The sequence below is a fragment of the Arachis ipaensis genome, chromosome B4, assembly GCF_059453495.1.
Source record: "Arachis ipaensis isolate K30076 ecotype BB chromosome B4, ASM5945349v1, whole genome shotgun sequence".
NCBI lineage: Eukaryota > Viridiplantae > Streptophyta > Magnoliopsida > Fabales > Fabaceae > Arachis > Arachis ipaensis.
This window is the reverse complement of record NC_142439.1, coordinates 127059750-127071375: the sequence shown is the minus strand read 5'-3', so window position 1 is coordinate 127071375 and position 11626 is coordinate 127059750. Positions and strand designations below refer to the sequence as shown.

General features: G+C 31.8%; 1 protein-coding gene and 1 non-coding gene across 2 annotated transcripts; one reads left to right on the top strand and one right to left on the bottom strand.

Annotated features, from left to right (window-relative positions):
- Positions 1 to 3366: 3366 nt before the first annotated feature.
- TRNAK-CUU (transfer RNA lysine (anticodon CUU)) lies at positions 3367 to 3439 on the top strand. Its single transcript has one exon. It is a non-coding gene; the product is annotated as a tRNA-Lys (tRNA).
- Positions 3440 to 3624: 185 nt separating this feature from the next.
- Positions 3625 to 9882, bottom strand: LOC107639763 (Transducin/WD40 repeat-like superfamily protein). Its single transcript, XM_016343362.3, has 10 exons — positions 9500 to 9882; positions 8945 to 9050; positions 7988 to 8048; positions 7592 to 7884; positions 7000 to 7139; positions 5588 to 5662; positions 5274 to 5364; positions 4676 to 4879; positions 4545 to 4589; positions 3625 to 4113 (listed from the first exon to the last, which is right to left on the bottom strand). The coding sequence occupies exons 1-10, from the start codon at positions 9713 to 9715 to the stop codon at positions 4034 to 4036; spliced, it is 1311 nt and encodes a 436-aa protein (XP_016198848.1). The 5' UTR covers positions 9716 to 9882; the 3' UTR covers positions 3625 to 4033.
- Between the last annotated feature and the right edge of the window lie 1744 nt (positions 9883 to 11626).

The following is an 11626-nucleotide window of genomic DNA, read 5'->3' as shown; positions in this document are numbered from 1 at the left end:
ATAACTCCTTCAATTTGTTCCACATCTTCTCGGCATTCGTTTTGGTGTCAACATGTGGATACACGCTAAGATCAAGCCATTGCCTAATCAAAGCAACTGCCTTCTGATTCAACTTCTTCCATTTAACATCGGATTTAGTATCTTTGGATTTATCCCCCTCCACAGGATCATACAAGTCCTTGCTATACAGCATATCTTCCATGAAGGTCTTCTAAATCGAATAATTTTGGGAATTCAATTTGACCATATTCGGTCCATGAGTATTTTCCTCCATTTAATCATCACAGAGACAAACAACCAAAGCTCTAGATACCACTTTGTTGGAAAAACTTCAACAAAGGTTCAAACAAGAACCTATCTAACACCGGAAGCACCAAAAATAATTTTTTCCACAACCTGTACGATTAAATAGGCAATACCAAAGATACTCCAAGCAACAAATATAATGGCAGAAATTAAATAATCAGACACCAGAATTTTAACGTGGAAAAACCCCCAAAAGAGGGACAAAAAACCCACGGGACCTAGTCCAGAAAAATCTTCCACTATCAGAATAATGGGTACACAAACAGTCTTCCTAGTGACACTAGGGCATCTCAACAATCAACAAAATATATCATTAAAACTGATGGAATCAACATAAACCCTCCACAAAAGTGGGTATCTCAAATTAGACAAAAGAGAAGGCAATACAACTACCAAGTTATATCATAATGTTCATCTCTACACCAAAAATAACATACTAAAATTTCATAAGAAATGGAATGAATTTACCAGTTTAATCGGATCAAATAGTAACTGCCATTTTCCCCCAAATTCTTATCCTCTTTCTCGATGACGAAGCAGGCTTCGTTTGCTTTCTTTTGAAAAATGGAAAGAAAGCCCTTTCTCTCTCTCACTCCCGTGGCTATTAGCCACTTTCTTTTTATTTTCATTTTTTTTTGTTTTAATATGTGTGGGTTCCACTTGAGGTTGGAGACCCACCAACACCTTTTCAAACTGATTTAAAAATCTGTTCTTCTTTCTCCAGTGAGAATGCCAACCTGAAAATGGAGCTCTTCACAGCAATGAAGCTCTGATACGGTGTTTGTGTAGCAACAACAATGGCAAGATAAATAGTGCCATAAGAACCCGCTCCCAAGACCTTCAGCTTCTTCCATTGTAAATCACTCATTTTGGATTGATTTTTCTTACTCCTGAATCAACATCAAAGGTTACATGCTTACAGTGATAAAAAAATATTATTTATGAATGTACAAATTTTTTGCATACCTGCAGTTGGTAGTTCTTTTGGCTCTTTTTTAGGATTCTCAACTCAGCTTTGTGTTCGATTAATTATTACTAGGTTTGTTATAACTTATGCTATTTCCATTAATTATTTGTATCACTTGAATGAGTTACGAGTTGATTTTATTTACGGAAAGATAATATTTGATTTGCATATATAATAGAAAATATAAAGACAGTGTCAGTAGGATTAATTTAAAACAAAAAACAAATTCAAAAATCTTGAAATATCTCTATCTTAATGACAATTTTGAACCAACTTTAATTTTCAAACCCAAATAAAAAGTGAAATAGGGGTGCACATGGGGCCGGGTGAAGCTGGGTTCGCCGTGACCCGAACCCGACCCTAAATAATGACCGGATCTATTTATGAGACCCTTATCCGACCCTAGACCCGATGAAATCGTGTTACTTTCGGGCCACATTTAAGCCGGGTCTAGACCGGGTGAAGCCCGGATCTTGATCAACTTTATCACGACGTCACCAAAAATTAGATTCTACATCTTTTGAACCTCTAAATTTTAGAAAATAATTATTCCATAACATTGCAACATTCACATAATAATAATTTAGAATATAATAATAATAATTTAAAGTTTTATAATAATAATTATATCAATTACACATTAAACATTCAAAGTTCAAAAGACAATTAAAACAAAGTTAACAACCAACACAAGATTAACATAATAATAATAATTTATAGTGTCATACCAACCAATAACAACAAAATATTAAGTAGTAAACAACTACACGGGTCCAACGGGCCGGGGCCGGGTGACCCGAAGCTTGACCCGAACTCGATTTAATAAATAACCGGGGCCATCTATTGAAACCTCGGGTCTGACCGGGCCATAACAAAACCGGGCCAAATTAGCTCCGAAGTCATCGGGCCCGGTCCGGGTCTTCGGGCCGGTCCGGGTCTTGTGCACTCCTAAAGTGAAATATATCTTATGACAGTTTTGAACCCAGATTTTGTTAGTAAAAATAGTTATGAAATAGAGATAATTTAATTTTAGAATCTTTACCTCTGTTTCATGGTATTTATGTCTACTATGACCTCCATAATTTCTTTTAAATTTTAAAAGTCAACCAAATATTTAGTCTAGTTTGATTATCCAAAAATTCAAATAGATATAATTTAAATTAACGTTATTTTTTTAAATCAAATAAATATAATTAATCATATGAGTATAATAATACGAATATATATAATTTTATAAATCATTAATTTAAATTATATTTATTTAAATTTTAAATTACAAACTAATACAAATTTTATAATTTAAAATTCTAATTATTTAAATAAAATTAAATTGATTAAAAAATAAAATATATCAAATCGTATTAAAACGTAAAAAAGTTTGCTGAGTCTAGGGGTGTCGGGTGAAACCGGGTTTGATGTGACCCTTACCCGACCTGAAATATTTGAGACCCTTACCAGACTCTAAACTCGGTGAAATCACACCAAAATAGCCCCTAAAGTGTTCGGGGCCAGGCCGGGTCTTCGGACTAGAGCGGGCCATGCACACCCCTAGCTGAGTCTATAAACAAACTTTACGTAAATAAATAAGTTTAGTCAATGTGATAGGTGAATTTTGTGCACTTTATGAAAACACAATAAAAAAATTAAATCCTAAAAAATAACATGATTTTTTTAGAGTTAATTTTTTTTATATTTTATAATAGAAAAAAAAAACCTAATTAACATTGAGCTGGTCCAATATATTAGATAATTTTATTTTTTTAATAATTTTTAATTATAATTTTGGTTAAAAAAATTATATAATAAATAATTAATTACAATTTCTCAATTTAATTTAGTTAAATTATTTTTAAAATAAAATACGGTAAAAAATCTAACATTCATAGTTATATCAATTGATTTTTTAATTAAATCATTTATATAAAATAAATCAATTTTTTTTAAACCAAATAATAACACTGTCATCCATCCAAAAATAACTTTATGTGAAGTTGACTGTAAGTGAGTTAACATTTTCCTATCTTTGTCGGTTGGGTTGTTGTATACAGAAATAATCAGACAAATAAGAAAAAGAGATTTTAGATATCACACTTGCCCGTCTAGCTCAGTTGGTAGAGCGCAAGGCTCTTAACCTTGTGGTCGTGGGTTCGAGCCCCACGGTGGGCGTAAATTTTATTATTCTTTTAAGGCTCTCTGAAGCCTCCCAACGTCTTCGCCAAATTGCACCAAGCTTTCCAAACGGACCTAACATTAGTCGACTACATATTTCGACTTATATCCCAAATAAGCAATTCGAATGATTTAATAAAAAATAATAATAAAAGAACTACTAAAATTGCTATAATCATTATGGTGCCAAATGAAGTTTGAAACCGGTTTCTTTACGTGTTTTAGTGTTTACTCTTACAATATTCCCGCATTTATATTATCACATAAGCCTCATTAGCAACCAACATTGTCTATGTATTCTCATTTGAAACAAAACCAGCAACATTGTCTATAAGTACTATGAAATTGTGAGGTTCAAAGTCTAAGCATCAACAGAACTCTGCTTATGTATTTCTGGCTCATCCTTTAATTTTTCTTCCAATTTTCCGTGGTACAAACCATGCAGCTTTAACCATTTTGTAAAGTGACAGAACCAAAGAGGAAGAGATCAAAGCTGAGAACTTTTGAAGCATTCACTAATATAAATCAGTCGTCAGTGGGTGCTTGGGCATCCAAAATATTGCGATTAGCACACTAGAAAAGCGGTCAGGTTCAGGAGAGCGATGGAGATGCCCACAACTTGACTTTCTTGTCGGTGCTGGCTGTCGCCAACACCAAGACTTGTTCTTTTCCTGGAAAAGGAGCAACAAAATTTTCAGATAACAAAGAAAATTCATGCTCGTTAAGCACACCATACAAGCTAGGTATGCAGACACACTTCTGTTTTTTCAAGACAAAACAAGAATATCATTAGAATGAAGAAATGAATGCTACAGGGTGAGAGGATAAGAGATCCTCCTAACAATATAAAAAAAATAAGAATAAATAAAATGATCAAAGTACAGCTTTTCAAATGCAGACAGACAATAACAATAAGCAAGCAAACACAAAATGTATTGTGGTACACTTCAAAAAAATATTCATTGTAAAGATACCAATGAAATTTTGTGTAGTCAACTAAACTGCTTGGACAATAAACTACCAAGACATAGATCTAGCTGAAATTTTGTCAAATAAACTATGTTAAAAAATCAGACATGAAGAGTTAGATCAGCAGCTTTACCCATTGGAATACTTTTTGGTGCCCAGGACATGCACGTAATATCACCTGGAAGTGAAAAAATTAAAATAAAAAATTACTAGATTTTTCAATTGCAAGTATAGAAAATCCCAAAATTTGATACACGTGCATACCATCATGGGCTTTATCAGCTGTATCCAAAACCTTTCCAGTCTCAACACATAGCCACTGCAGTGTAGAACCATGGGTTGCAGCCAAAATTTTTCCATCTGGCGAAATACTAAGGCGGTCATAGTGCAAAGTAGTACCAGCAGAATCATGAAGAGGAATTGGAAACACCTTCAGTGTCTTTGGATCCTCAGAGAGATGATAGCGAACTTCAAGTTACAGGGAAAAATATTAGGTGAGAATAATTCAATTAAACATCAAAGAATGCACAATTTCCAAAAGAATGCTACTCACAGTAGAGGGAAGGACACCAGTAGCCAACCAAACAATATACACTCTTTTCAAACAATAGCCAAAGCAAATAGTAACATAGAGAAAAGAAAACATGCCTACGATCAGCCATAGAATATTATTATCCAAGTATTACTTTGAATTTTTCATTTAATAAAAGCATGACATATTTTTGTCTTGAACATTTAAACTATTTGCAAAGGTTACTGAGTTGAGGTTTTTTTTTTTTTTTTTTTTTTTTTTTTTTTTTTTATAGGAAAACTAAAGCAAATTTGACAAGTGGAAAATAATCAACTCTCAAATTTTGCTTACCATTGATATTCCATATTCTCATTGATCCATCCTTTGATGCTGTGATTATTTGCTCGGAGTTTGGGGAAAAGCATAACCAAGTTACTGCACTCTGACACAAAAGGAATAAACAAAATCATTGAGAATACCAAATCCAAAATAAAAGTAATCCATCAAAATATATGAAAATTAACATATAATATACCTCTTTGATAATGGAAAAATGAATCACCTAATGATATATATAATCTAAAAATTTTTTGGCCAGCAGATATAAATGGGAGCTTGATATAAATGTGAAATCAGTAAATCACCCGAAACTATATATATTATACCTTATGCCCCTTGAGCTGCATAACATTTGCAACTTCTTTGGCAGATCCATCCTTTGCATACACAATCTCCCAGACCTACCACACGTCATAAAAAAACATCAAGTAAAGAAGATATCAAGGATTCCAATGATAAGGAAGCAGTCCAATTCTGATCTTTTTCAATCAGAAAATATAGCAAAAGGGTATGCATTATTATGCTAATGGTTCATTAAAAGGCTCCTTGGTACATCTAACAAATTGGTAGATGACTTTACATCAAGTATGAACTAAATTGTAAGTGATAATCTCACTTGGATAAATTTCAGAATATTAAACCTCCATCTATGTCAATTCCAAAGAACAAACAGAATTAAGAAGTGGAACAGCAATGCATCGCATATTTAACTGATTTTGGCTTGCCAGTATTGTTCTTCAAAAGAAAAATTTATAGAAAGATATCAGATAAAAATGGTAGATCATAGAAAATATGTTGATCATTATACACTTAAAAGCTTCACTTGGCAAACTAGTACTACACTACTACAATACTTTGCATTACTTAAGCTTCATATTCTAAAGTGATATTAAAGTTCCTATTAAACTTCAATCTTTTATTTTGTCCCAAAACTTGCCCAAGCACAGCCTAAGGCATGATGTCTTGTGTCACAAGGATCAGCACTGGCTTCAAAATCCAGTTTCTGTTTTCTCCATCCTGCTCCCACTCATCCACCAACTGACTCGCTATATGTCACCAAGTAATTTCCTACTTTTTGTTCATTCTCTTGCTTCAAAATATCTCCATACTCCCATCTTTTTCACTCCTTTATCTATGTCAAGTTTCTCTATAAATTCCATTCTCACTCACTGGCCACAACAGAGAATTGTTAGGTCCCAAAATTGAAACATTAACAAACATAAACACTAATAAATAATTAGACGAAGAGAGAATAATAGGAGGGAAAGATAAAGTTAACGTGGTTGGATGTAGTTTAATACAAAAGTAGGGAAAGAAGGAGCATTACAAGCTACTTTCAACTTAAAATGCTAGAAGATATATAATAATCAGTTTACCAACTGCTCCACAGAACAAGGTTTATCACGTATCTTACCATAAACTTTGTACAAATATATATATATAAAAATGAAAGTAGCAACTTTTCCATGTTGCTTATTATCAATTGTTTCAATTGAATTGAAATAAATACAACAGGATACTTTTCAAGGAAAGCACAAAATATATTAAATACTACTGGGTGCAGCCTCATTGCATGGGCTAGGATAAGGGACTAAAACTGGAATTCAACCCTAGTTAGTGCAGGAATAGGAGAGGAAACTTAAAAGGCTACCTCCTACCTCCTATAGCATAACGCTGGTTAAGTGCATGTGAGACACAAAAAAAAAAGATTAGAAACTCTGTAACTCACAGAATTTACCTTAACATCTGCAGTAAAGGCCGCAGCCGCAATAAAACGCCCATTGGGTGATATAGCAGCCATGTTATTTTTCAATTGATTAGTATCGACATGACCCACATTCTTCCCAGTTCTTCCATGCCAAAGCATGATATCAGTCCCTGCATCAGAAATTAAAATTTTGGACAGACTGTAGAAAGCAACCATCAAGCAGTATATATTGGTGTAAAGATAGGGTTGATATTTTCATTCAGCTAGATAAAGGCATAATAAAACAACATACATTTGAATAATAAATAAAAGCATAAAACATGGTCTGTTTGAATCATAGAAACGTAAGATCGTTTGTGGTACTGGTAGCTGAAAGCTGTACAGCAGTTTGCAGTCATATACAAAGGTCCAGCCGTTCAGACAAGCAAAGGCAAGACATATAGGAGCCCGTATTCTATTCTAAATCCTTTTACCATAAAACCCAATTCTTTCTCAACAAGATATATTTAATTAACATTGACATTCCCTTTATAGTTGCTGAATACTATTAAATGAGAGCAATATATAAAGTGTGACATAACATTTTGTCTATAATTCCAACATGGCATTATGCTAAAAATACCTTCTGAACATGAGGCAATAATTGTACTTCCATCGGCACTTCCATAACTTGCCTTGGCTCCAAACAAAGTTATTATAGCTCTTCTGTCATGAACTTTGTGATGTTCCCACTTAATTTCGGGGAGAGGAAGCTTTGTTTGTGTGTTGTTTTCAGAAGCTTTAGGTTTCTCTTCCCCATACATGTATAATGAACTACCAGAGAGTGTATGAGATGCCACAACAATGGAGGATGTATCACCAGAAAATGCAACAGCCATTGGATGACCTCCAGCAGGCAAATTGATTCTCATAAACCTGCACAAGAGTTAAAAGGGGAAGATAAAGATTAGGCAAATAGAGCATCAATAATATCAAGATGACGTGTAAACATACGAAGAGATTTTTGAAATTCACATACTTGAAACTTTTACTTGAAGCATCCTCCAACTTAAATATCCTTATTATTCCATCCGCACAAGCTGTTTGCAACAATAAAACATTGTAAGAACATAAGAAAAAGGTTCATATATTATGCTTAATAGCTCAAACAAGTAGAAAAATAAAACAAAATTGATCATTAGAAAAATTGGAACAGTTAGGAATCCTAGGTTATATTAAGGCAGTCCAATGCACAAGCATCCTGCATTAATACAAGGTCTGGGAAATGGTCGTACACAAAGGGTGTAATGTACGCAGCCTAGCCATTACATTAGTAGTTGTTTCCACGGATTGAACCCGTGACCTTGAGGTCACACGGAAACAACTCAATCATTGCTCTAGGGCTCCCTTTCAATCCTAGGTTATATTAACTAGAAAGAAAATAGCCTACAACAGTGACGCATTATTTATAACTACATGTCAGCAAATGTGAAGTGACAACTAGGTATGTGAATATTGAGGCAAAAATATGTGTTGCAATATGTAATTTTAGGAGATACTTTGCGTCATGGGCAGTTTGTCCGCAACTTCAAAGGCCTTATGGGATAAAAGCAGGTGGGTTTATGGCTACCCAGCTCATAATTTCGTTACACTTGACAAAATAAATAAATAAGTCCACAATGAGGTTTGGATGTGCATTTATTTGTCAACTTCTGTAGAGAAAGTGTTGAACTGGATTTTTTAATCAATCATTTCATAATCATAAATCATATCCACGAAAGCTGTGAGATTTATCTTCACGACTCTTCACTTGAACAACGTACATATATAAACAGAACTATGGAAACATATTTTTTTTGCTACAGAAATTTTAAATCTAAAATTAAACTTGAACAAGGATCATGTATGAGCATCCATGAGGGTTGAGAAAATCTCCTTTAACTAGGTAGTAAACTACTGGCACAACTAAACAGATGTAAACAGAATATCCGAATACCTGTTGCCAGATTTTGCCCATCAGGAGAGAAGCATAACCCATTAACAGCATCACCATGGCCTTTCAGGGTGTTCAAATCCAATGGATGATGTCGCTTGGTTTGATCCTAATGTGACACAAACAGAAAAACTTAAATCCAGACCCCATAATTTCTAAACAAGTAAATTACTCAACTATCTCAATCACTACCCCCAAATGACCAAAACAGTAAATACAACCACTAACATAACCCATTTTTTCTCGAACATATTAAACATTATTTTGGTTGATAATTTAGTTAGTTAAAACTTACAACTAACAACTACTTAACCGTACAAGTTGAAACTAGCTCAATAACTTCAACCATAATTAAACATTCAAACATCATTGCAAAAAAATAAGTGTAAGACATAATAATACATCATTGCAGACACATCCATGAGAGGGAAATGGATAATTTTTTTCACATCACTAAAGAAATGCATGCAATGCCAGAGGAACTAGAAAAGAGTGAAAGAATACATACTACATAAAATAAATCATTTTTAATCGATAAAAAAAAGGGGGAAAAGGGACCTTATCGGAGTGGGAGTGGGATTTGGAGTGGGTTTTCTTGGAAGGAGGTGGGTGGGAGGGTTTGGAATGGGAGGAGGGGGGTTTGAGATTGATATTGGGATCGGCGAGGGATCGAATCTCCGATTGGCGGTTACGGAAGTAAGTGTTGAAGAAGAGGAATGCAATGATTGCTCCCAGGATCACTGACAGTGCTACAATCGGCATAATTGGATCCATTTCTTCAGATTCTTTATTTGTGATGCGATGCGATGAAGAAGAAGAAGAAGCAGTGGAACTTGGGGATGGGAAGAGGAAGAACTGAAGCAGGGGTTGGGGATTAACCCGATAACCCGTCACACCATATGTGCCGTCAGGGGAATTGGCGGTGCGGTTTAGACCGATTTTGAGCCAAAATTTATTTTATTCCAAGATTAATTTTATTTGTAGTGTGATTTAGATTTGATGATTTTTTAAAAAAATTTTGATTTGATCTAAACTAATTTTAAGCGGTTCAAGTTGAATTAGATTTACGATTTTATTATTTATAAATTAAAAAAATTAAATATATATAACAAATTTTAATATTAAATTTTAAATAACTATCAATAATATAACAAATTTTAATAATATCTTACAAAATTAATAATAACATAACAATAGAAATAAAATTATAAATTAGTTAAAATAAATAAATAAATAAATTATATTTTAAATATAAAATATTTATTAAATAATAATAATATATGAATAATATAAAAATGTATAACAAATTAAATATGTTGTGAGTATAATTATAAATATAATAATAAAATAATAATATTATAGTACATTGTACGGTTTGAATTGAATTAGATCAATTATGAGAAGTAGATCCAAAATCTGATTCGATCCAACAGTTTATAAAAAATAAAATCCAATCAAATTTAAATTAGTGCAATTTTAATCCATTTTCAATTTAGATAAAATTGGATAAACAATTTAATTTAAATCAATTTAGATTTAAACATCCCTACATACAGTATTAACTTTTTCAAGAAAAATACCAACCAAAAAATAATTTAATTCTAATAACTATCGGCTCATCCACAAAAATAACTATTTTTAAACGGTTGGAATGAATAGTTATTAAAAAAATTTAATTATTCAATCAAGTTGAGTTGGTCTAGTGGTTAGCTCACTAGTTCGCTTAAATAAGTGTTGGGGTTTGAATCCCACCTTGTGCATGTAGCAATCCATTGGCCAGCAACAAACCCTTAAATGGATCTCGGTACCGCGATAGATTAATCATTGACCTGTTGGACTAGGGGATACTATGGGAAACTAAAAAAAAATTAATTATTCTCTTCATTTTTATAGATTTACTAAATTTTTAATTAAGTTCTATATTTTTTAGTTAAATTTTTATATTATATTAAATTTTATAAATAAGTTTTTATCATAAAAAAAATATTAATTACAATAGAATATTCAATCAAATGTTAGACATATTTATTTTATTTAATAAAATATTCTGTTAATTTTAATATTTTTGTCACGGTAGAGACTTAATTAAAAAAATTAATATAATATAGGGACCAACTTAAAAAAAAACTATAGAGATCTATTTAAAAATTTGATAAAACTATAAAACCAACAAAATAATTAAACCTTAAAAATAAATATAATTAAATGATTTTATAAAACATTTTATATTGTGGAGTGTATTAAAATTTAAAATTAAGAGAAAATTTCACTTCTTTCTCCAGAAAGATGTTAAAATGACACTTTTTTCTTTACCATTTGTAAAATATACATTCATCTTCCTTATAACTTTTAAAAAATCTTCTCTTTAATCCATTTTAAATTTTTTATATTAACTAACGTTAACTTTACTTATTTTCCAAAAAAAAAAAATTAAATATTTTTTATCAAAAAATTTATTTTTTGATTAAATTTTGTTTATTAAAATACTTTATAACAAATGATTTTTTACCAATTAAATTGTATTTTTACTAAAATTTTTTTAAAAAAATTTTAATATTAAATTATTTTTTTTGAGATAACAAATTATTTTTTTAATATCAAATTAATTTAAAAAAAAAAAAACACAAATGACAGATTGACAGTCACCCTTGTTTCTAAAAGTTGTCCTTAGAGGATCAATACTTC